The sequence below is a fragment of the Chiloscyllium punctatum genome, chromosome 16 (assembly GCF_047496795.1).
Source record: "Chiloscyllium punctatum isolate Juve2018m chromosome 16, sChiPun1.3, whole genome shotgun sequence".
Lineage (NCBI taxonomy): Eukaryota > Metazoa > Chordata > Chondrichthyes > Orectolobiformes > Hemiscylliidae > Chiloscyllium > Chiloscyllium punctatum.
Window position 1 is genome coordinate 13,537,114 of NC_092754.1, and position 26,908 is coordinate 13,564,021.

Sequence of the window (26,908 nt, forward strand, 5' to 3'; positions counted from 1 at the left end):
ATGAGATAACTGCTTGTTTTTTTGAATATTTAGGTTGGTATTTTTAGCCTTGGAAAGTTAGATCCCCATTCTAAGGGCTGAAGTTTAAATCTCAAACTCGAGCATTGATTAAACTTGACAGCATTCTCATAGTTGTGTTTCACAGGATTGAGATCACTATTAAAGAAGGAGGGTTAAAAGGATGAGTAAAAGGGAGGAGAAGTCCAATTGAATGAGTAGAGGGACATGCTGTATTCAGCCATTCACTATCTCCATCGATACCAAACCTACAAGGATCCACAGTCTGGATTGTTAGAGTGTCTTGGATGAAGGACAATGGCAGTGGTAATTGATGAGAGAGGTAGGATATAGAATCCAAAGTATACAGTGTCCCTATTGCTGCAAGTGCTAACAGCCTGCTGTATAATCACTGTGACAGTGCTTAGTGTAAGTTAGTATGAGAGGATTTGGAATTGGTTTGATTATATTGTAATTATATTTATCTGTATGATATTGACAGATAGGAGGCAGGGACAAGCATGGACACAGAGTGATGGTAAGAAACCTTTTTTTGTATAGCTGTTGAAGTGCAGGAGTGTATTGTCAACCATAACCAGTGTTACGACTAAGTATCTCCCTGTTTACCTCATTTTTAAGCCCTGGTCATATCTGGTTTTCTGTTTCCTTGCTATGGAAGCCAGTCGTTTTTTAATTGGCCTCACGAAACAAAAAGCAACAATTGATGTGGGAACATGAACCTGCCCTGATATTCCCTCTACAGTTCGTGTTTATACGGTTATAGAAGGATTGTATTTAATCATTACTTACAGCTTGTTGGATTCCTTTGTGAGCTATTTTATGCATTTAATACTTAGGGAGAGGCAGGGAACATCAGAAAAGCACTCTCTCCCTCTGAATCTCAACTTCAGGGTTCAGTAAAATAGAGCAGAAAGAATTTGACATGAACACATGGGTGAATGCTTTCCACGTAGCACACAGGAGAAATCAAATCCAATAGAATTAATTTTACACTTAGTAACTGAAAGGTGATGTATATGTAAAACTGTAAAACAACATGTCAAACATATTAGGAGGAACGCGGACTGTATTAGTTTTCTTCCTTGCTCTGTGATGTTGTCCTGGGACTTGTCTTTATAAATACAACGGAGATTCTTTCCATTAGCCAATGCTTACTTTTTACTTCTTTCTTTCCCTTGGGATGATCCAGTTGAGTTTTATTGTGCTACCTGACCATGCCCAGGATAATGCTGCACATTCCAGTTTTCTTTATCCCTTTTATTGAGAATAATGCAAGAAGTATGAGATTTCATTTTCTCTTTCTCACTTTACAGTGTGCACATTCCTGCATGAGTACATAAATGAAAATGCACTAGTAAAAAACAAAATTAAATCCAGCACTTGTGTTCTTTGTTCAGTTGAAGTGATCTGTAACGGTGAGTGACCTTTCAGCTTATCTCCAATTATGGTGGGTATTTTCTTTGAGAGTTTAATTATCAGAATTTGTTAGGGGTATTATCTGCTGAAACACCTACTCAGGCTAGTGTTTGGGTATGTGGCAATTAACAGAGGCATTCCCTAAGTTCTCTTGCACGCTCATATGGCTGACGTTGTTGCAAAACAAAAACATTTATGCAACATCTCTCCTTTGTATTCAATTCCAGGTGAGGTTTGTCACAAATCGTACACCCAATTCTCCAACCTTTGTCGACATAAACGGATGCATGCCGATTGCCGGACGCAAATAAAGTGTAAAGACTGCGGCCAGATGTTCAGCACAACCTCTTCATTGAACAAGCACCGCAGGTTCTGTGAGGGCAAGAACCATTACAATCCCAGTTCTATGTTTCCACAAGGTCTGCCACTTACTCCCAGTGCCATGCTGGACAAATCGAAACCTACATCCACCCTTAACCATACTTCACTAGGATTCAATGATTACTTCCCTTCACGTCCACACCCTACGGGATTGCCTTTCTCACCACCTGCTGCATTTCCTTCCCTTGCTCCAGGTTTCCCTGGCCTTTTCCCCCATTCCTTGTATCCCAGGCCCCCTCTATTGCCAAGCAACCCGTTGTTGAAAGGCTGCTTAAATCATGATATGGATGGAACAGTCCAAAGCCCCATGGGGACTCCCTCTGTGTCGCAAGCATCTTCCCTTGTGTCGACGTTCAACGACAGAGTTGGTCCTTTAGAAGAAAAATCCAACATACGACCTGAAAACTGCTACACTGAGAAAAGCAAAGGTAAAAACAGTGACTTATCAGAAGGTAGTGACTTTGAAGATGTGAATACAACAAGTGGGACTGACCTGGACACAACCACGGGCACTGGGTCTGATTTGGACAGTGATGTGGAGAGTGATCGAGATAAAAAGAAGGAAAAGTCCAACCTGACGGCCAAAGCGGCCGACAAAGTCTCCACCAACTCAACCAATGAAATTAATGAGCGAACCTATCTTCCATCCCAACATTCCTTCTTTCCTCCTCCAGATGAGCAGAACCTACCGACTAATGCTGCTAATGATTCCATTAAAGCTATTGCCTCAATCGCGGAGAAGTACTTTGGCACTGGGTTCATGGGAATGCAAGAGAAGAAAATGGGGTCGCTTCCATACCACTCAATGTTTCCATTCCAGCTCCTCCCAAACATCCCACATTCCATATACCCTTTCACGGACCGAAACCTCAATCCCAACCTCTTAGTGAAGAATGAGCCAAAGTCACCCAGGGAGCATCAGAAAAGTGGGAGCGCCAGCTCCGAGTCACCCTTTGACCTCACCACGAAACGGAAAGAAGCGAAGCCCCATCCAACATCCAAACTCATGGCATCCGCCCTTCCTGGAGAGGAGCAGCCTCTGGACCTGAGCATAAGCAGTCGCAGCCGGGTCAGTCAGAATGGCCCTGGGGAGCCCCGAAAGAACCATGTGTTCGGTGACCGCAAAATGACGATCAGCGATGAGATGCCCAAGATGTCACACCAGCAACCCTTTCATTACGCAAAGCCATCACCTTTCTTCATGGATCCTATTTACAGGTATTTGTAGATCCTACAGTAAAAATTAATTGTTCCTTCTGAAGACATCAGCCATTCTGTCAACTTGAACATTTCATGAAATGTTTGTGAAATGTTTGTTTCTCTAGTTCCACGTTGTTAATGCATCCTGTAGCCATCAGCAATCCAAAGATGTGCTCGTTAGGTGAACTGGCCATGCTAAATTGCCCATAGTGTTAGGTGCATTAGTCAGGGGCAAATATAGGGTAGGGGAATGGGTCTGGGTGAGTTACTCTTCAGAGGGTCAGTGTGGACTTGTTGGGCCGAAGGGCCTGTTTCCATACTGTAGGGAATCTAATCTCTTGACCTTCCTCTTCTGAAGTTGGGACAACATTCCAAGGCTGCTCACAGCCCTTCCCAAACTTCTCCCAGAAGGCATTTTATTCCCAGTTATTTCCAAAAGGTATTCAATAAAGCACCACATAAAAGTTTATTACACAAGATCAGAGCTCACAGTATTGAGGGCAATGTATTAGCATGGATTGAGGATTGGTTAACACAGAGAAAAGAAATGAATTGAGATGAATGTGTTTTTTTCAGATTGGATGCATGTACTTAGTGAAATTCCTCTAGGATCAGTCTGAACGTCTCAGTCATTTACTATCTATATTAATTACCTGGAAGAGAGGGAAAAATGGATTGTAGTCAGGTTTTATGATGATACAAAGAGTTGGGAGGGGGCATGTTGTGATTGTACAAAAGGAGATATAGAGTGAGTGGGCAAACAATTGGCAGATGGAGTTTAACATAGAAAAGCTAGAGGTCATGCACTTTGGGAGGAAGAGTCAAAGGCAGATTGTCATTTAATTGTGGAGAAACTCAAAAGAAGTACAGTGCAGAGGGAACTGGGTGTTCTTGTGCATCAAAGATTAAAAGTTAGCATGCAGCCACAGCAAGTAATTAAAAGGGCAAATGGAATTTTGGGTTTTATTGCTAAAGGATGGGGGTATTAAAATAGAGAAGTCTTGTTACAAGTGTCCAGGCTGTTGGTAAGGTCACACTTGGCGCACTGTGTACAGCATTTTTTAAGAAATTGAGAAAAGAGGTATTTGCATTGGACGTGGTTTAAAAGAGTCACTAGGCTGATTGGGATGAAAGGTTGCCTTATCAAGATGGCTAAACAGATTAGTCCTTTATTCATTGGAGTTTAGAAGAATGAAGGGTGGATTTTACTCAAATGTACAATATTCTGAGGTGGGGTGGGGGGGGGGCATTGACAGAGTAGATGCTTCAATGTTTCCATTCGTGGGGAACTTTGGTCTCGGGGGACACAGTTACAGGATAAGGAGACACTCATTTAAAATGGAGGTGCAAAGGAATTTCTCTTCCTAGATGGTGGTGACTGGAATTCTCTACTCCAGAGAGCTATGGATGCTAGATCACTGCAAGTATTTAAAGAGAAAGTCAATCGATTTTTGAAATTTTGTGAAGTTGAGAGTTATGATGAGTTGGCACAAAAGAAGAGTTGAGTCCTGGGGAAGACCAGCCAGGATTTTGTTGAACAGCCTGAGAGGCTGTATTGCCTACTCCTGCTTATATTTCTTATGTTGTCCCTTTCTCCCCACACTGCACCAGCATCCCTCCCCTCAGTCCCCAACAACCACCATCCCAACCTTTTCTTGAGGTGGGAGGTGAGCAGGGATATGTTTGCAGATGGGTAGGATGGCAAGGAGGACAGCATTGTATATGGCTGTCATATTCACCAGTGACACTGCTTGTCTGCTCTCAATGCAATGGCCCAGGCCCTAAGAATGGTCAACTGGGCAAGAGAGCCCTCTCCTGTCTGCACCTGATCTGCTTTAATTCACATGCCTTCAGGACAAGAAAGGAGGGGAGAAAAGCAGAGAGAAATTTCAAAACGCATGTGCATGGTTACAATTACTTGCTTGGATATCAAGTCCTGCTTTATCACCTGACACAGCTTGGAATGCTTTGCTGATCTGTGCGAAGCATTACATTACTATAGAATACTGTGGCACAGTGGCTCAGTGCCTAGCCTGCTGCCTTACAGCACTAGGGACCTGGATTTGATTCCAGCATCGGGTGACTTTCTCCCCGTGTCTGCGTGGATTTCCTCCGGGTGCTCCGGTTTCGACCCACAGTCCAAAGATGTGCAGGTTAGATGGATAGGCCATGCTAAATCACATATAGTGTCCCACAGCATGCAGGCTGGGTGGATTAGCCATGGGAAATGGGGGGTTATAGGGTAAGGGAGTGGGTCTGGATAGGATAATCTTTGGAAGGTTGGTATGGACCCGATGGGCTGAATGGCCTGATTCCACACTGTGGGAATTCTATGATTCTACTCTGCAAAGATCCAGACACACACAGAGTAAATAATGTTAAAAAAACTTCACCAACCTTTGTTTTTAAATGCTTTGCATTCTTAACTGGAGATTTTGTCATGTATAAGAAACAGCCTTCAAAACCAAAAGAAAGTCATTTCATGCTTCTTTTTCTGATCTCTGGATAGATCTGATATCTGACTGCCAGTTAACAGTCAAGAGAAATAGGACCAATGCACAGTCATTTAGACCTTGTGGCCTTTAGAAGAGGCAAGAATGTTGTATTTTACAATACAAAATATGATGGTCCTGTCCATATAAGCCTCTGTAACCTTCAGTTCTGTTAGTATAATAAGTAATGCAAAAGCATAGCCCTCTAACTCCAGGCTGATTCAGTAATCTAGGACGTGAACAGGTCAGGAATGTAACTACCATGCTTCATTCTCTCAGTTTATGGAAAACTGAGCCCTTGTGTTAAAACTAGAGCTGCATAATATACATACAACAAAGGTCCTCAACAAATGCTTTTTTTTCTTCATCGCATTATAAATTTGTTGCTGCATCACAGTTGTTCAAATCTGGAGATGCTGAATTATAAATTTGAGCTTCCCTTAATTTGGTGTGCCAGACAGCAACTGTTCTCAAAGTTTCTGAGCTTCCTGACTAGTGTGAAAGGAGATATGAACTGGGAGAAAAGGATTGGAGAAACGAGGAGGTTAGGAGCAAGCAAATACAGTATTAAATATTGTAAATATGGTTAAATCAAAATAATGATCAGATTGATCAGATCAAATTGATCAGATCATCAGGGCAAGAAATCAAAACATTAAACCAGTGAAAGGTGATGTTTTAAATTTCTGAACGAAGTGTGATAGAGATACTCGTGACAATGGAATTGAAGAGGGAGCCTTAAGTGAAAGGATTAAGAGCTCTGGATGGCTAAGAGAAGTGTGTCTATGTATGTATTTGCATACATGTGTTTTTGTGCATGTGTGTTAATGTGTGCATATGTCTTCGCGTATTTCTGTGTGTGATAGTGTTTGTACATTTGTATGTGTGAGCTTGCATGTTAGTGTGTGGGTATATGTATGTGTTAGGTCGTCTGCGGGTGTGTGTGTGTTTCAGGCTGTTGCGTGTTTTTGTTGTGTTTGTGCAGTCTGTTTTTTGTGGAACTAGTCAATAGCGTACATACCTTTCATCAGGTTAAGATGCCTTTCAGCAGCCAACGACCTGCCAACACTCATTGTTCACACCATTTTGATAAAAATTAAAAATTACAAAGGCCACAAGATTATTCAAGCAGAAATGTGTGATGACGACCATTTTATAAAACATAGCTTGCTGAAGAATAAGGTCATTGTGTTTACATGAGTACCAGGTCCTGTGCCTTGTTAGCCTGTGCAGTAAGGCTTGCTAAGGCTGGGAAATGTTGAGCCACATTAGCAATTGATTAATTAACTGCACTGATATAATTGTTGCACTGGAAAACATTATTCTTGAATTATGATAAAATTGATTTCACTTCTGGAAGCAGTTACAAGTTAGATGACATTTAAAATACCCCATTGACAGGAGAACAATTGAAGGGTCTGCCTCTCTAGACTGAAGTGGAGAAGGTGAATATTTCAATGAGTTAATGACTTTTTCTTCCAAATGAGCTACATAGATCACAAAGGCTCTAATACAATTCCTGGTTTGTGCTGATCTGCTTGATCTCAGTTAGATTAGGGTCAATGCAGCTTCAGCATACCCTGGAATCGGGATAAAAGAATGCAGCCAGAGTTCCAGCTCCCAATCACTATCCAGTCAACTGTAATGGAAACTTAGCAATTGCCCACATGAGGCGGTGCGCCTTCCATGGTCAAGTTGCACAATCCTTCTCCCAACATTAGGTGACAAACATGAAGAATGAGTAAGATTCTAAAAGGCTGCTGAGGGAACTGCCCATAAGCACATTCCAAACAGGGATCATGATGGATAAGGAGGGTAAGGATACCCTTTCACCAACACAGAAAATGCTGGAGAAACTCAGCAACTGAGGAGAGAGAAAGAGAATTGATATTTTGAGTCCAGTGTAACACTTCTTAAGAACAGGGATACCCTTTCATCTGTAAGCTTAGAAAGAATTCTAGTGCCCTGCAGAAACCCTCTTCTTGCATTGATTTTTCAAGTGATAGTGTGGAGAAAGTGGGTGGAATGGTGTAATGGCTACAGAACTCTAGTAGTATCCCAGAAATCATGCACGTAAATCCTGCTCTGGTTAGTTACGAAACTGAATCAATAAAGTCAAATGTGAGCAGAAAAGATAATGACTGCGGACTTGATTGTTATTAAATGCAGCCATCTGGTATATTGTCTGGTCTGGCTTATGTTTCTGGAGCTGTGGGCTTGACTCTTGATGACTTCAGGATAGCAGCCATGGCCCTGCCAGCGTTCCCCATGTCCCAAAATATAGGTCCCTGTCCAAATCCATGGCAAGTTCAGTGTTCCCATGTGGGACTGAGTAAGCGCAAGACTAAAAGTTCAGTTACTTCGAGCATTCTGTAGCTGAAAGCTGTGAGGTTAAAAGGGAAGGGAGGCAGCCCTCTTCCCTACAAGTTACTCCCAAAGAGTCCACAGCCAGGATTTCATCCCAACCTTTGCTTTTCTCTTTCAGCTGGAACCACCTGCATTACACAGCGTAAGTATGCATCTTTCCTTAAGACAACATTGTTCTAAACTGGTCCTGAGTGTCCGAGGTAGGAGCTTGGTTTGGGAAATGCTGGGCGTTGATTTAACTCTTTACTTCTCGGTCCAGCAGGGTGGAGAAAAGGAAAATGATGGATCCCCTGAACTCACTGAAGGAAAAGTATCTGCGCCCGAACCCACTTCTGTTCCACCCTCAGGTATGTTCAGATCACATTGGTTTGTTTTTTTGTTGTTGAGAAATTTAGCTAAAGCTCTTATCTTCAGGAACATTTTCTGCAATGGATCTGTGTGGTGACTTTAATTAGAGAGGTTTTGTATGTACAACAAATTTCCTTTTGTGTTGTTAAATCAAAAACCAGCTACATAAAGAAAAAGCAGGGAATTTCTCTCTTTTCATTGCCTTTGACTTAGCAGCATAGAAAGAAATGTTTCAGCTCCTTCTGTTTGTGCCAACTCTACCAGAGTTGTCTTGTATGAACTTTGATCTCTTCTCAGAGCCCTTTATTTGTCTTTATGCAGATGGTCTATCTACTTTTTACCAAAAAAATCTAGGAACGTCTGTGTAGTGCAGGTGTGTGTTGCGTGCATGTGTCTGTGTAATGCACATGTAGTTTGTGTGTGTGTGTGTAGTGTAGTGTATGTGTGTGTTTGTGTAGTGCGTGCATCTGATTTATGTGTGCCTGAGTCCATGTGTGTATGTGATATGTCATGTGTGTGCCTGCATCCATATGTGCGTGTTTGTATGTGTGCCTGTGTCTATATGTGTGGGTGCATGCCTGTGTCCATGTATGCGTGCCTGTGTCTATGAGAGTGTGTGTGCGCGCACACCTGTGTCCATGTGTGTGTCCGTGCCTTGTGTGTGTGCCTGTGTCCGTGTGTGTGTGCCTGTGCACACTTGTGTCCATGTGTGTCCGTGAGAGTGTGTGTGTCTGTGAGAGTGTGTGTTCGTGAGTGTGTGTGTGTCCGTGAGTGTGTGTGCCTGCCTGTGTCCTGTGCCTGAGGGTGTGTGTGTGTGTGTGTGTGTGAGAGAGAGATATATCATGGTCCCTGCCTCAACGATTCCCTAAGGCAAGCTATTCCAAAATTCAAAAACTGGCTGAGTGAAGTCTCCTCTCCCAGTGACTATTTTAAATTGATGATTACTCATTACTATCTCCCAAAGCATAAACTTTCCCTCTTCAAAACCCTTCATGATTCTAAAAAAAACCTCTTTTTCTAAATATTGACTTCCCCAGTGGGAAAAAAAAATCAGACACTTTCAAGTGTCTACTTGTTGAATGATAGTTACTCATCTGACAAATTGTTTGGAGAATTTTAATTTTTTTCAGTTCTTTTTAGGTACTGTATAGGTGTAAGAGTCTGGGCAATGCAACCAGTTTTAAGTTAATTCCTAATTCTGTGCCATTAGCCTTGTTTTCTTGCACAGAGGAAATGATCATCTTTCAACGAAACCTCCTGGTTTAAGCTGCCACTTTCGAAGGCCTCTTTCAGATTAACCCACCGCAAATATATGTTTTTTTTCTTCCCAGCTTCAATAAATAACACGGAGGAGGTTTTTCTTTTGTAAATGGGGGACAACTGACCAGGTTTCACAGCTAAACTTAGTCCACTCATTGTTCTGCCTCCCATGTCTGTCGCTTTAATAACTTCCCTTGATTTTAGTGGAGGGTCTGGCTGACAGAGGTGGCCTGTCTGGCAGGAATATCCTGTGTTTGTGTGCCTTAGAATGGAGTGCACACAGGGAATGATCAGATATGGACAGAGGCGAGCGAGGCAAGGCCTGTGGCAATTGTGAGAAAGGAGCAGCCGGGGAAAGAGGTAAACAGCTGTGGGCTGCCTCTATTGTGATCCGAGTCTGACAGGAGTGAAATAGTTGTGGAAAAGCAGAGAGTGGAGTTTTCTCTCCCTTGCTGCTTTCTCCTGTTTGTTATCTCCCTTGCAGTCTGCCCCTGGGATAACAGTCTGGCATGAGTTGCTAGCATTAGAGTGTATGATCTGGCACCCAAATTGAATGAACACAGCGTCCAAATATGCAGTTGCTTATGAAAGACTTCTGCTCAAATTTTTATAATGGTCACCCTAGGTTTTCAAATCTCCCCCCTGGCTTTTCCAACCTTACTAATGTAACCTCCAGTAAAATATCTCTGGATTCCTCCCTTTGTAGCTGTTTGCACCTTTCAGATTTTTTTTCCCTCTACCAGAGTCAGACAGGGTTTCGACCGTCTTGATCCTGAGCTCTGGAATATTCCACAAACCTCTTCATTTCCCTGCCTATCTCCTCCTTTAAGATCCAGATGTTGGTCACCAGACCCACTCATTCCTCAAATTGCTTGGTGACAAACTGTAACTGAGATTCTCGCAAGGCGTCTATTAAGAGGGATTATTTCTAGTCAGTGAATTTATTAACAGCAATTCCAACTCACTAACTTGCAGCTTTCTTTCAATACCACCCTGCACAAGCAAATTGGATGGCAACGATTCTCAATGTCAAAGTCAGAGTGGCTCAGCTCACCACTTGCTGCCAAGAATCTCCATGCTGGACAATGTAACCAACATGGCGAAAGTGAGGACTGGAGATTAGAGTCAAGAGTGTGGTGCTGGAAAAGCACAGCAGGTCAGGCAGCATCCGAGGAACAGGACAATCGACGTTTCAGGCAAAAATGCTTCCTGATGAAGGGCTTTTGCCTGAAACGTCAATTGTCCTGTTCCTCAGATGCTGCCTGACCTGTTGTGCTTTTTCCAGCACCACACTCTCAACTGTAACCAACATCTCAGGGCACACTCAATGGGCACCAGCCACTTGTATCCCATGTCCATGGGCATGTGACATTTTCTGGAACTCTTATGGCACATCTCCTATCTGCTTACATGACCCTTCTACAGTTCACTGCTGCCTCTCAGGGCTGCTCTGATAATTCACATTGTAATGCTGCAGCATAGAGACTGTGTGTGCTCAGTGACATGTGCTCAGCTCCTAAACTAGACCAGGCTGTGTCTCCAGGCTCTTCACTTGCTGACTTTGCACTCACTCGCTCTAAGTCTATCTGGATGCTATAGCATCCCCAGCTTGCCATGCATTACTTTGCCTTTTTACACATTGCCTCGCAACCTGAGAAACCAGGCTGACAGCACTGCTGAACGACCTTGCTGAGTAGAGCAGACACAAATCCAGGAAGCTTGCCAGGACTGTCAGCAGTCCAAAGGAAGATAGCCTTCCATCAGAGGATCCTGACAAACGAAGTTGAGGGCAGCCTGCTGTACCAGTCCAAAGGCTAGAACGCATGTTGTTAGCCAGTCAGGCTGATCAGAGTCAGGGACCTCTCCTCATAGGGATGGGGAGAAAAACATCCCTCCTGACTCTTTCCACCCTATTGTGGGCTGTTTTCCTCCTGGGATGAGAGAGGGGTGGGTACTAAGGGAGATGAAAGTGAGTGGAACAGCTGGTGCAAGTGGAGAGGTGTCCCCAAGCAAGTGAGTTGGCAGCACAGAGGGCGTGTGGGGCCAGTGGTGTCAGGGGTCAGGATGTGTGGCAGCGAGAGAACAAAGATGTTGCAGCCAACAGTGAGAGGGGTAAAGCATGAGCCTTGGTGGGAAATGGCTCCAATGGCAGAGATCGAGTGAGTATGAGGTATCAGAGGGAAGATGGTGGCACTTTCACTGGCAAAATGGAGAAGGATGTTATCCTTCCTTTCCTAAAGTGCTGAGATTTGTTCCAGACACCTCAGACTGCTTTAACCCAGGGTAGCGACCTTGGACCAGGCTGATCTGGTGATATGCCCTCCACTGCCCATTCTGGAGGAAGAGGATGTCCCACCCCATCCAGTAGGACCTCCCACTTCCTGCCCACAAACTGAAGTGCCAATTTTCCATTGTCTGGCACGTCCGGGGTAAATCTCAGTAACCGTGTCAGGCAGCTCCGGAATGACAGTGTTGGTCCAGGTGCATAGCGTTCGCTCAAAGATGGCATCAGTGCCAAGGATGCCAGCCCATTTCAGGATCTCTCAGCAGTGTGGCTGCTGGGGTGGTGGAGGGCGGGATTGGTGAGGAAGAAGCTGTTATTAAATGAGGTGAGATGTAACAAGAAACCTCGCAGGGAAAACCCCTCCATGAAACTTGACGAGTTTCAAAAGAAAATAAGACTCAGCCCATAGCCTCTAACATCTTACGGCAATTTCTTGTGTAACCCCAATAAGTCTTCGTTCTGAGGCCATGTGTAAGAATGGACATAGAGACGCCTGACTTGGGCACAGTCTGCACAGAATTGTTCACGTTGTAGACTAAAAGGCCATCTTGAAGGTGAACCTTCCACAACCATAACTCAAACTAGCAATATGTCAGCTTCGATTCCCAGTTAGTATTGAGTTAGCTGACCTCTGCAATGGGGCTCTCCGATCATTTATACCAGTCCTGAAACAGAGAGGGGAGGAAATCAGCGTGAGCTGCTGTCCCTGCTATCTTTATCTTGGTCATGAAGACACATTAACACAAGGGAGAGGATGTAGTGAAGAGTCACGAGGAAGCTCTGTGACACAAAGAAAACTAAGTGATGAGCAATCTTTCAAGGAGACAGGAGACTTCAGTAAGAGATTTAAGATTCTAAACTGTCGAGGGAAGATGGGTTCACAAACTGACAATTATTGGTGTGAAGCTGGTGAAAGACATGGCAAGGACTGATATCACTGTCCTCTTTGCACAAAAATTGGCCAATATTCTCAAAATGGACAGCTTGTTATTTTATTCACTCTGGGAGCAAGGCATTTATGACAAGAATAGCATTTCCTAAATAACAGAAAGACCATAAAAAGAAACACAGACTTGCTGTTATAGCTTTTTTTGGCTGTGATGATCAGGAACAATTGCTCTGTTCTTCTTCTTCAAAGTAAAACAATAGGATCTTTTGTATCTAGTGAGAGGGAAGGGGAGACCTCAGTTAATATCTCATCTGAAACACAGCTTCTCAGTACTGCACTGGAGTGTCAGCATAAATGATGGTGCTCAAATCCTGCAGGGGGAGGCTGACTCTTAGGCAAGGGTTCTACCAACGAAGCCACAGTTGACTTTAAACTATCCCTTGAGAAGGGAGCAGGACTGTTTTGAACTGTCTTGATAAAGGTCCTCCCACACTGCAGTAAGGCAGGGGTTGGTGGGGGGGGGGTTGGAATTCAGGGTTTTGGCTCAGTGACCCTGAAGGCACAGAACGTAAACAAGGACAATGTTTCCATGCATCTTGTCACCCTTGTACTTTGGAAGGTGCCAGTTCGTAGGATCTGCTGCCAAAGAATTCTTGGTGTAGTGCATCCTGTGAGAAAATACACACTGCAGCCTCACTGGAGGTTTTTGGATGTTTAAGCTTGTGGCTGGGATGCTGATCAAGCAAACACTGATAAGTGGAAAGACTGCTCTGGTATTTACTCAGGTGTCAGCTTTACTGATGAGTGTGCACTCTCAGCTTTCTTTTTCCTGTACAAAGATTGGAATCAGCTAAATTTTCAATCGTTCTGTTCATACAAGTTCCCCAGTCTAATGATAATTCTTTGTGTTTGTATATAGAAAGACAGACTTGTATTTACATGGGAATTTTTTTATGATTACCAGACACCTTAAAGCCCTTTACAGTCAATTAAGTATTTTGATGAAGTGTAGTCATTTTTGTAATAAAGAACCTAGAAGCACAGACCACCCAACACAGCCCCAAAAAGCAGAGGTAAAAACAATAACTGCAGACACTGGAAACCAGATTCTGGATTAGTAGTGCTGGAAGAGCACAGCAGTTCAGGCAGCATCCGAGGAGCAGGAAAATCGACGTTTCGGGCAAAAGCCCTTCATCAGGGATTCTCTTCATCGGATGCTGCCTGAACTGCTGTGTTTTTCCAGCACCACTAATCCAGAACCCAAAAAGCAGACAACAGTTATGCAATTTTCTGCAGAAACTGCAATTAGTTGACCATAGGATCGTGTCTATGCTTAAAAATATCGTGGCTGGTTGTGACTTATTGGTGTCCGAGCATTGTGAATTTCACAAGCACTTGCCAAAAGTGTCAGGTCCTTGCACTTCATGATTCCTGAAAGGAGCCAGAAAAGTGGGGCTACCAAACCGACTGGTCCATTTGCTAATCCATTTTTTACCTGAGTGACACTGACTTTCAGCTGCAAAGTAGCTGCAGCGATCACTGTCACCACTCTCTGAGTTTTATAGCTTAGGAGCACATCCTTGGTTAACAAGACTGATGGGTAAATGTTGCATTGATACTTTTTTGTACATAGGGCAGTAGCTGTAAGTGAGAAGGCGCAGGTTTACAGATAATGATGTAGTGTTGTGGTGATAAAAGCACACAATAGATTAACCAGCAAAAGAAGTGATTCCCCCACCTCTTCCTCCCCCACCCTCTCGTCCTGATTACTGGGACTAGATGTCACCTGCTATCAGTAATGCTATGCTTCACACGAGCCAACAGCATTCGAGACAAAATCCGAAAGAATTGCGGATGCTATAAATCAGAAATAAAGATGTTGCTGGAAAAGCTGAGCAGGTCTGGCAGCATCTGTGAAGAGAAATCAAAGTTAATGCTTCAGTCCGGTGACCCTTCATCAGAAGGGATCAGTCTTGAGGAAGGGTTACCGGACCTGAAATGTTAACCTTGATTTCTCTTCACAGATACTGCCAGACCTGCTCAGCTTTTGCAGCATTGTAGACCTTTTGACCATGACAGAGTGCAGGATTATCAGGGTCGAGTTCAATCTTCATCCTGTTCCTCACCCAACATGTGCATGCTCTCGAGGTTGGGAGCTGATGTGTGGAGAAATGTTCCTGGATCAGGAATAAGAATTAAAGGTGGCACTAAAAGCATAAGAATGGGGTGTGGAAAGTTAAAAGAAACCTCATTTCAGCAAATAATTGTTGGAGCATCAAGTCTTTAGGCATAAATATCTATTGAAACAGAGCCCATTGCATCTTTTATGGGAAAGTTGAAAAATATCTGAAACAGACAAAAGCAAGCCTATGTAGAGAGAGTTATGAGGATTAATTTTGTGCATTGTTTTAGTGGAGAGTTAGAAGACAGAATGGACTAAATGGCCTCTTTTTTGTTGACAACATTTTATAAAACTGTAGTTTAGTTCCTTTCCATAATCCAAGAGATCAAGAGAGTTATGACCACAAATTATCGAACCTTTTAAGGTGATACACAAACTGAGAACAGCCTACTCTGCAAAAAGCAATGACCAAGTCTAAGAATTATTAATGGAATTCTATTTTATAAATGATTGATTTTCCCTTTGTTGTTCATTCCTTATTTGATTTATTCACAACTCTGAGTTTAAAATTCAGTAAAGAGCAAGTTATTCTCAGTACTTTGTAATTCATGGTTTCTGATTATGCCCTCTTCTGAAGATGAACACTAGGATTACTGTATTTGTTTTTGTGAGTGGCAAAGTATATTGAGCCATTTTTGTGTGTTTCAAATAGTTTTCTGGAAAAAATAATAAAACAAAGGAAATATCAAAGAAGAGTTTATGTTTTCACGAACGCTACTTTGTGTTGATCGAATAAAAACTTTTAAACAATTTTGGAGCGCTGTTATTCCCCAGAGCCTGTTTAATAGCTGTACAGCATGCAAAAGGTCTAAGGGAGGTTACTCATATTTGTACTGTAGAAAATATAGTAGCTGATATATGGCTTCCTACAGCTTTCCTGCTGTTTGGAGGTGATGTCATGCACAGATCTATAAGGGAAGTGTTTAGCCTTTTAGCTATTGTGAATTCTAAGGAAGCTATTGAATTCAAAAGGCAGCACACTTAAGAGTCTGACCCGCACTCAAACAATTCAGTTTTCAAAAGGGGGCAATGTTTAATTTCCCAGCGACTTGGAGTTTGTTTCTCCTTGCGTGCACCTCCGCTACTACCATTTCCCTTCCAATTTTATCACTGATTGTGATACAATCATGTTTTACTAGGGACTACTAAATTGCTGGATGCAACTGTTGCAAGAAATCATACTATCTTCAATTTAAATCTTATTTCCGAACATATTCTTTCTCTTTCCTGTAATTTTCTCTTTTCCTTTCCCTTCCTGTTCTCTTGAGTGTTTGCCTTGGGCACTTTTCTACATCTTTACCTGGGGTCTGTTTCATCATCCTTAGCTGGGGTATGGTTCCACATCTTTATTTTGGATACATTTTTATATCTTTACTGGGATACAATTCGACAATTACTTTCCCTGGCTTGATCTGTTTTTTCTTCCCCATTTGTTAACCACAGTCAATTCAGGAAAGTTGTTAGCTACTGTCCAGGTAAGTCACAACCCAGCTGCATTCTCCCACCAGCGGATGCCTAAGCACCTGTACCTCCAATAGGACCTACTGGATTAGTGGTGCTGGAAGAGCACAGCAGTTCAGGCAGCATCCAACGAGCAGCGAAATCAATGTTTCGGGCAAAAGCCCTTCATCAGGAATTACCTCCAATAGGATGTCAATCCTGACCAGGAACCCACACAAATGGCTTGCCTCTACATAGATGCTGAAGCCAATTATATAGTGTTCATAGCAAATATCCAGCTAAAAGAAACTAACTCCAGAGGGAGTTTGATCCTGGGGTGTGTTCAAGTGAGGTTCATGAGAATGGTTGCAGGAACAAAAAGCTTAACATATGAGGAACGTTTGACGATGGAGTTTATGAGGATGAGGGAGGAATCAAATTGAAGCACACAGAATACTGAATGGCCGAGACAGAGCAGATGTTTGGAAGATGTTTCCATTGGTTGGAGAGAAGAGGACCCGAGGGCACACCGTGAGAGTAAAGGGAAGACCTTTTAGAATGGAGGTAAGGAGAAACATCTTCACCCAGAGAGTGTGAATCTATGGAATTCATTGCCACAGAAGGCTGTGTAGGCCAAGTCATTGAGTATATTTGAGACTGAGATAGATAGGTTTTTGAGTATCAAGGGGATCAAAGGATATGGGGAGAAAATGGGAAAATAGGGTTGTGAGACATATCAGCCATGATTGAATGGCAGAGCAGACTCCATGGGCTGAATGGCCTAATTTCTGCTCCTCTGTTTTAAGATCCTTGCTTGTTCATTTGACCAAATGCATGCTGAGTAAACAGGTTGAGTTGCATGCTTCTTTGTAAGTCTAACTATACTTCAGGGGGAGCCAGCAAAGAAACTTCCAGTTTATTTTCCTCTGATTTGGCCCCGGTTTTCTCTCGTCATATACGGCCTCTTCCAAGAGATTACTGAGGATGTGGGGAGACTGCTAAGATCAGCGATATAGGTTGAATGTGCTGCATGACTTGAAGCAAGATTTCAAGATATTGGGGTTACCACATGTATGTTTCCATGTCATTCTCAGTGATGGAGGTTAGGGCTTTGCAAAGTACTGCCAAAGAAGTCTTGGTGAGTTGCTGCAGAACGTACTGTAGATAAAACGTAGTGAGGTCACAGTGCATCAATGATTGAGGGAATGGATTGTTAGGGTGGTGGATGGGGTGCCAAACAAACGGGCTTCTTCGACCTCGAGGGTGTTGACCTTCTTGAATGTTCTGACAACTGTCAATGCTTGGAATCAAAGAAATGCAAGGGAGACTGCAAATTGTATTCTGTAGATCAACTTAGATAAAAGAGAAAAATATCATTTGTATCACTTCTTTCAGATATGCCAAACTGCTTCCAATATAACTTATTAAACTATTACACAGATTACCATAGCAGCTATTTTATGAACACCAAATCCCCTCAAATGACAGTGAAATGAATTTTCTATTAATCTGGTGTTAATGATATTAGTTCAAGGATGAACGCTGGCCAAGATACTAAGATAACTTCTGGCTTTTCTTCCAAAAAAAATGTAGCAGTGGACCTTAAACATCAAGAACAAAAACAGACAAACCTCTGTTGTAGAACTCACTGAAGAATAGATGGAGCTGTTATACAATGCACAATCTATAACATCTCAACATATAATTTGGAGATTATAGTGTTCGAGGATTAGGTTGCGCCTTATTGCCTTTGTAAGTGAACTATAATGGCTCAAAATCAGAAATAGAAATACAAATGCTGGTAAATACAGTGCATGACCACGGCCATCTATAAGAGAATGATAGGGTCCGTGTCCTAAAATCCAAGTTTCTGTGACAGAATGTTAACCAAACAGGTGTTAGCTGCGGACTTTTTTTGGGGTTGTTTAAGAAGATTAGCAAGGATAATGGGAACTCTCTGTTTGTCTTCACAGATAGAGATACTGAATCTGTCCTTTCAACCAGAAACGCACAGACAGAAACTCTGTGCAGTTTCTGTTCCCTTATGAAGCATCTGCAGAAAATTACCTGAACTTTACCAACTCAGTCAAAAGTTCAATATAGGCTCAAAGGTTGAGACATAATAGATGGTGTCATTTCAAAGAATTTAAAAATATTTTGGAGAGTTGGAATAGGATAGTGATAAAAGCCGGTAACACTCAGTTTTTCCTATCAAATTCCTTTCTTCTGAAGCCCTCACAACCACCAACAGCAGCAGCACAGACTGAACAGGAGCCATACTAGTCTGCTCTATCACTCAAGAAAATTGTGGCTGATTTGGTTGTGACCTTAACTCCACTCTCCTGTATAACCCTTAGCATTTTGTTTCCTTTCAATCAAATATCTGTCTAACTCAGCCTTGAATTGAAGGATCCAACCTCTACTCACTTAACCCATCTTTGCAGACTTTTTTCCATCTTCCTCACAGCTTATTTTCCTACCTATCTTTGTATCATCAGCAAATTTTGCTACAATACAGACAGTCCCTTCATCCGATTTCTAACATAGATTGAAAATAGTTGTGGTCCCAGCATTTACCAAGGTGGCTCAGTGGTTAGCACTGTTGCCTCACAGTGCCAGGGACCTGCATGTGATTTCACCCTCAGCTGACCATCTGTGTGGAGTTTGCACATTCTCCCTGTGTCTGTGTGGGTTTCCTGTGGCTGTTCCAGTTTCGTCCCACAGTGCAAAGATATGCAGGTCAGTTAGATTGGCTGTACTAAATTGACACACAGTGTTCAGGTGCATTAACTATGGTAAATGTGGGGTTATAGGCAAAGGGTAGGATGTTCTTTGGAGGATCATGCAGACTTAATGGGCTGAATGGCCTCTATCAGCACCTTATGAGATGATCTTATCTTTTAAGCTATTTATCCAGTCCACTTTAGCTTTTTGTAATTGCTCTTATGTAAGTTCTAGGCCCATGTTTTTTTATTTAGAGGCATAGAGATGTACAGCACGGAAACAGACCTTTCGGTCCAACTCATCCATGCCGACCAGATATCCCAACAAAATCTATGTTTCTAACCCTCAAACTTTATGCACAATTCTGCCACGTTATAGTCACTCCTGCCTAGAGGATCCTTTACCACAGTGGTCTAAAATTATACCTGTCTCATTACTGAATCTAAAACGTGTTCATGTCTAGTTGGTTCCACAAGGTATTGTTCTAAGCAACAATCCTCACTACACCTCACAATGTGGAGGAGCTAGTGTTGGACTGGGGTGGACAAAGTTAAAAATCACTCAACACCAGGTTATAGTCCAACAGGTTTATTTGGAAGCCCTAGCTTTCGAGGCACTGCTTCTTCATCAGGTGGTTGGGAAATTCTGTGTCGTACGGTCATGTTCCACAATCACCTGATGAAGAAGCTTGTGCTTCCAAGTAAACCTGTTGGACTATAACTGGGTGTTGTGTGATTTTTAAGTTTCTACACCCCATGAAGTCAAGATTCAGGCTAACTTTGATTTGTCTAATCAATGTGAAGATTAAAGTCACCCCTGATTATTGCTGTATCTTAGCAACAATTTTCCTCAGCTTTGAAAACTCACACTGTCAGTGGTACTTTTGATCAACTCCCTTACATCTTCTTCTAATTCTTATTTGGAATACCATTTCCTTATTGAATCCATTGGGAATCAGTTCCGTTTTCAAACCCTAAGTTAAATACAAGTTCTAAAATCATTTGATAAGGGATTGGTACATCACTGTCCATTTATCCAGACTAACTGAAATGTCCTTTCTTCATAGCATTCAGTTAGTTCATCAATGAATCCAATGTTTTTGTCTTCAGTGTTGTACATGTATGTTTATTCCACATACAGATTGCTCACTGTACAAAGAAGAATTTGAGTGTCAACTCAAAGTTTGATTTTTATGGTTTAATGTGGATTTCAAGAAAGCCTTTGACAAGGTGCCACACAGGAGGTTGCTGAGTCAGATAAGGGCCCATGGTGGCGGATGCAAGGTGCTAGCATGCACAGCAGCTTAGCTGTCTGGTGAGAACAGAGAGTGGAGATAAAAGGGTGGCAGTCTGTGACAAGTGGTATTCCGCACGTCTCAGTGTTGGGACCACAACTTTTCATTTTATACATTAACGATCTAGATGAAGGAATTGAGGGCATTCTGGCTAAGTTTGTAGACTATACAAAGATATGTAGGGGACAGGTAGCATTGAGGAGGTGGGGAGGCTGCAGAAGTATTTGGACAGGTTAGGAAAGCGATCAAAGAAGTGGCAGATGGAGTACAATGTGGGAAAGTGTGACGTTATGCACTTTGGTAGGAAGAATAGAGGCATGGACTATTTTCTAAATGGGGATAAAATTCAGAAGTCTGAAGTGCAAACTGACTCAGGAGTTCTAGTCCAGTCTCAAGGTAAACTTGCAGGTTGAGTCAATATTTAGGAAGGCAAATGCAATGCAGGCATTTATTTTGAGAGGAGTTGAATATAAAAGGCTCTAAAAGGCTTCAGTCAGACCATATTTAGAGTGCAGTTTTGGGCCCCATATCTCAGGAAGGATTTACTGGCCCTGGAGCGTGTTCAGAGACGATTCACAAAAATGGTCCCAGCAATGAAAAGTTTAACACATGAGGAACTTCTGAGGGTTCTGGGTCTATACTCAGTGGAGTTGAGAAGGATGAGGGGGTGGATCTAATTGAAACTTACAGAATACTGAATGGCCTGGACAGAATAGATGTTGGGGAGATGTTTCCATTGTTAGGAGAGACCAGGAGCCGAGGGAACAGCCTTAGATTAAAGGGAAGAGCTTTTCGAAAAGAGATAAAGAGAAACTTCTTCAGCCAGAGTGTGGTGAACCTATGGAATTCATTACAACAGATGGCTGTGAAAGCCAGGTCATTGAGTATATTTAAGATGGAGATAGATAGATTCTTGAATGTAAAGGAGATCAAGGGTTATGGGGAGAAAGTGGGAGAATGAGGTTGAGAAATGTATCAGCCATGATTGAATGGCAGAGCAGACTCAATGGGCTGAATGACCTAATTTCTGTTCCTACATCTTATGGTCTAACTCACACCATTTTCTATCCTCGCTGTTTAAAGTGATTTTGTCAATACAGTATACATTTGCCATAGCATTTACAATCCTGAGCAACATCTCATTTGAAATCTGAAGAGCCTAAATTTTCCAATGTTTCTATATAGCGAAGACTGGAGCTAATCCTTATGGCTGTTCTCCAAGAGCCTGAACATCTCCCTTGTGCCTTGGTGACTCAGTTGGAGCTTTGACAAGCCAAGCTTAAAGGGCGGGTGCACTTGAGAATCCATTCTGTTCCTCTCCATTCGTTTTTAACATCCTTATCTTAGTGCTGATCCTATTTATTTTAAAAACAAGACTTTACAATAAAGTGCGTCTCTCTCCATTCAGGTTGTAGACTGTTATCTTAATTTCCACTTGCTTTATTTTGGAAGAAAGTCAAGAAGTGACTACTCTTTGTAGCCTTGCATTTGATGATAGATACGTCTGAGCCCGCCTGAGATTATAAACAAGTGTGTAATCTAAGAGAAACAGGGCTCCTGAAAGGGGGATGCATGTGGCTTTTAAGTGTTCATTGATCCCATTAGCTTTTGCCATTGAAACTGGTTCAAACATGCAGTTGCCTCTCATTTTTGTCCAAAATTCAAATTGAGTTAGTTTGCACCATATGTCGTGGCTCAGAACATGGCATTTTCCCTCAGTTTCCCTGTGTTGGGGAGGGGAAAATTCAGCAAAGTGACCCACTCCTGTCCCCTCTCCAGTGATTTAGTCTTGTCTCTTTGTAGAATATCTGTGGATTTAAGATGTGATGCAAGACTTGAGCATATAATCGAGACTGCATTGCCGAGGCACTGCTGTAATTTTACAGGGGATGGCTTTTGTGTGAGGTGTGCAACATGAGTTGTGTCTGGTTGGACATGAGGCACCTACTGCACCATTCAAAGGATGGCCGGGCATTTAACCTGGTCAATAATATCTATCGCTCAATGCCATTAACAAAGATTAGCTGTTCACTCATTTCATTGCTATTCAGGGGCCACTGCCAAATGTCCCTACATTACAACTGTAATATTAAATAATCTATTGACAGTGAAGTACTTTGGGATGTCCTGAGAAGTGAAAAACAATGGACGTTCATTTGTTTTTTGCTGGGTGGGCACCAGGCAAAAACAGCATCGAATCTGGCTGTGACCCTGCATTGGAGCATTGGATGTAAACTGTGGACCATTATCTAACTCTATCACATCTGACAACCCATATATTGTAGCTGTGCCAGTGTTGCACTGGGGTGGACAAAGTTAAAAATCACACAATACCAGGCTATAGTCCAACAGGTTTATTTGGAAGCACTAGCTTTCAGAGTAGCTACCTGATGAAGGAACAGCACTCTGAAAGCTTGTACTTCCAAATAAACCTTTTGGACTATAACCCGGTGTTGTTTGAATTTTAACTTAACCTACATATTGCAAACCAACTTCTCAAGTGCTGCTACTTCTGGGCATAAACATAACATTTAACCACAGGCTATAGTCACCAACCAAAAGGAGGAGGTTTTCTTGTATTTGACTATGGAACAGAAAGAGCTGAAAATGTGTTGCTGGAAAAGCGCAGCAGGTCAGGCAGCATCCAAGGAGCAGGAGAATCGATGTTTTGGGCATGAGCCCGATTTCCTGGAGATCAGCTCTGATCTCCAGCACCTGCAGTCCTCACTTTCTCCTATGGAATAGAAAGAACTTAGTTTGGATCAAACTAAAAGAAACTTCCAAAAGAAACTTGACATTTCTTTCTCCAAATCTTCAATATCTCTATCTATCTGTGAGTACCAAAAACAGCTCCTTGCCATTGCTTTCATATGGATCATCCCTGTGCGCTCTTGACAAATCTCTAGAACAACCTCTCTCTAAACTTTGACAGAATATTGACCACCATTTCATAGTGAGTTTCTTTAACAGAGTCCATGTGCCATTTGCTTATGGGAACAACCCCCAAGTAACTCAGTGGCTAGAACAAATCAGTCTTCATTTTAATTGCATTAGTTCTATTTACTATATTTAATATCGAACAGATGGGCCATTAAATATACACCCCTTTCTGAAGCTCTGCTGCTGGAAATCGTATTCTTTTCCCTCAGACAAATATGACCATCACAGCTTGATCAGCTCGACTGTGCAAGTGTGTCTGAAACTTAGTAACACTGCAAGGAGCATTGGTACCTCCTCCTCAACTTGTCAGTAACTCACTCTGGCTTTCTTAGAGTCCATGATGCTAATACTACAACTTTCTTCACACCATCTTCCATTATGTGAGATAAGATGACACCCAGCTCCCATGATGAAGCATCACATGCTAAAACTGCTTTTTTTTTTGCCTCGGGTAAAAGCTGCAACACAAGTCAACACTTTGTTATTTCCTTCAAATGTTCTCTGACATACTAAAGACCAATCTAATCTATTCTATCTTTAATTGGTCGATGCAGTTGATGTTTGATATCAGACTGCCTTAGTTAAGTCTGGAATGAGTTTAAAATAATACACAATATCCCTAATGTTACAATTTAACTCTGAAGACTGTGCTGATAATTATGTCCCACTTTTCCCCAAGCTGCCCCAAAATGTATAAAATACCAACTAAACCACCAAGATGACCAATTTTCCTCACTACTATTCAGTACAAAATCAATTCACACTAGGTTTTATCATTAACAGAAAGATAACTATTTATTGTATAATGCAAATAGCAGAGAAAAAGAATCTCTAAAATATTAATACACAACGTAAACAACAGCCTTTTAAAAAACCCCAAATACATACACACTTATTCATAAATAAGACAGACTAAAAGACAAACAGTTTGACACCAGTACAACGGGTGGGACAAGAATATAGACAGGGTAAACAAAATTCCAAAGATCACAAGTCCAGATCTGAAGAGTGGATTACATTGTCTCTTTGAGTTCTTTTTTTATTATTTGTTGCACTGATGACATGCTGTTTTCGGTGAAAAAAAGGCTGTTTTTGTCTGAATTTTTGTACCAAGGCCTTTTCTTATTAGAATTCCCTATTTTGAGCTTTTTTGGTTTTCTGCACCACCCTGCCCCGCACCCCCCCCCCCCCCCCCCCCCCCACACACACACACACACAAACACATACACAGAGAGAGAGAGAGAGAGACAGACAGAGGGGGAGATGAATGCTTTCAGTTGGCAAGCTCTGGAAGTTTCTCTCTGCTGCTCTGGTATTTCAGCTTTTAACATTTTGAAACTCCAACAATCAGAGGGCTGTCATCTGCCAGAATTCCTATAATTCACAGTACTCTCAATATTGTTGAATCTCAAATTCTCCTCCTCCCCACTTCAAAAAGCAACACTGTATTGCATGGATTTTCAAGCTACAAAGCTCTACCTATACTTCAGCTGTTTAATGATCCAACTTCAACTTAATTTACAATCTCAAGAAAGAAAAATACACAGCCTGTTACTCTTTTTGAATGTTCTATGTTTTTTGCTTTCAGGTCTCCTTCTTTTCAAAATTTCCTCGACCTTTCCCTAAGTTGGGTGGATATTTTCATCATCTATTTGATGACTCGATGTGTTACACTTGATGCCAGGATGCAACATTTGTGCTTTTTAAACTCTGATGCCTCGAACTTTGTTCAATCTTATAATAGTCTCCTTCTCTGCTTCCTGCTAATTAAAATATTATCTAAAATCAGCACACTCCCTTTATCTAACTTAGTACTTTCTAAGTTAGAAAACAAGTCTCCACTGGTAGCCAGTCTGCAAGTATCAGAGTAGTGCTGAACAAGCCCCTCATGAAAGGCTTTTGCCCGAAACGTCGATTTTCCTGCTCCTCGGATGCTGCCTGACCTGCTGTGCTTTTCCAGCACCACTCTGATCTAAACTCTGGTTTCCAGCATCTGCAGTCCTCACTTTTGCCTAGTCAGCAAGTATCATTCTTACTTACCCTATTATCTTCTACATATGTGAATGAACCCATTTGTTTTATGAACTACCACAATGTGCCTATTCCATGATCCTTCTAATCTAACCAGTGCTTTAATTTTTGCTTCCAATTGTACACAGGGCACTGGCCTACTCTTGCATAATTTCAGCTGTGTGTATTCTTTTAGTTTCACTTCAGTAATGTAAGGCCTAACTTTATCAACCATTCCTCCTTGCTCAAAGACCACTTTGAGCTCTTTTATCACTTTCTTAAATGTACATCTTATTTTTCCTGACCTCCACTGTAAATAACTTTTCCTCAAGGGGCAAGGCTTGAGCACAGAATTCAAGGATTTCAGTAAGGCGTTCGACAAGGTTCCCCATGGGAGACTGGTTAGCAAGGTTAGATCTCACAGAATACAGGGAGAACTAGCCATTTGGATACAGAACTGGCTGAAAGGTAGAAGACAGAGGGTGGTGGTGGAGGGCTGTTTTTCAGACTGGAGGCCTGTGACCAGTGGAGTGTCACAAGGATCGGTGCTGGGCCCTCTACTTTTTGTCATTTACTTAAATGATTTGGAGTCGAGCATAAGAGGTACAGTTAGTAAGTTTGCAGATGACACCAAAATTGGAGGTGTAGTGGACAGCGAAGAGGGTTACGCAGATTACAACAGGATCTGGACCAGATGGGCCAATGTGCTAAGAAGTGGCAGATGGAGTTTAATTCAGATAAATGCGAGGTGCTGCATTTTGGGAAAGCAAATCTTAGCAAGACTTATACACTTAATGGTAACGTCCTAGGGAGTGTTGCTGAACAATGAGACCTTGGAGTGCAGGTTCATAGCTCCTTGAAAGTGGAGTCACAGGCAGATAGGATAGTGAAGAAGGCATTTGGTATGCTTTCTTTTATTGTTCAGAGTATTGAGTACAGGAGTTGGGAGGACATGTTGCGGCTGTACAGGACATTGGTTAGGCCACTGTTGGAATTTTGCATGCAATTCTGGTCTCCTTCCTATCGGAAGGATGTTGTGAAACTTGAAAGGGTTCAGAAAAGATTTACAAGGATGTTGCCAAGGTTGGGGGATTTGAGCTATAGGGAGAGGCTGAACAGGCTGGGGCTGTTGTCCCTGGAGCGTCGGAGGCTGAGGGGTGGCATTATAGAAGTTTACAAAATCATGAGGGGCATGGATAGGATAAATGGGCAAAGTCTTTTCCCTGGGATCAGGGAGTCCAGAACTAGAGGGCATAGGTTTAGGGTGAGAGGGGAAAGATATAAAAGAGACCCCTAAGGGGCAACTTTTTCACCCAGAGGGTGGTGCATGTATGGAATGAGCCGCCAGAGGAAGTGGTGGAGGCTGGTACAATTGCAACATTTAAGAGGCATTTGGATGGGTATGTGAATAGGAAGGGTTTAGAGGGATATGGGCCGGGTGCTGGCAGGTGGGACTAGATTGGGTTGGGATATCTGGTCAGGATGGACGGGTTGGACTGAAGGGTCTGTTTCCATGCTGTACATCTCTATGGCTCTATGACTGTACTGTGCAGAGGGAGCATGACATTTTCAAAGGTGTGTCTTGTGAATGAGATGCTAAATTGAGGCTTCATATGTCTGAATGGGTGAATGTAAAAGATTCCATTGCACTACCTTAAAATAG

At 42.3% G+C, this 26,908-nt stretch overlaps 1 protein-coding gene across 15 annotated transcripts in view; it reads left to right on the plus strand.

The window, feature by feature from the left end:
* The window catches only part of prdm16 (PR domain containing 16), a 704,876-nt gene that overhangs the window by 631,020 nt on the left and 46,948 nt on the right, over window positions 1-26,908 (plus strand). For 6 of the 15 annotated variants that reach the window (XM_072586244.1, XM_072586259.1, XM_072586246.1 and 3 more), the window contains 4 exons: window positions 500-535; window positions 1,662-3,033; window positions 7,993-8,016; window positions 8,134-8,221. In XM_072586244.1, coding sequence (XP_072442345.1) covers window positions 500-535; window positions 1,662-3,033; window positions 7,993-8,016; window positions 8,134-8,221 — 1,520 coding nt within the window. The remainder of the gene's footprint in view (window positions 1-499; window positions 536-1,661; window positions 3,034-7,992; window positions 8,017-8,133; window positions 8,222-26,908) is intronic. The other 9 variants (XM_072586245.1, XM_072586247.1, XM_072586251.1 and 6 more) reach the window with 6 other exon arrangements.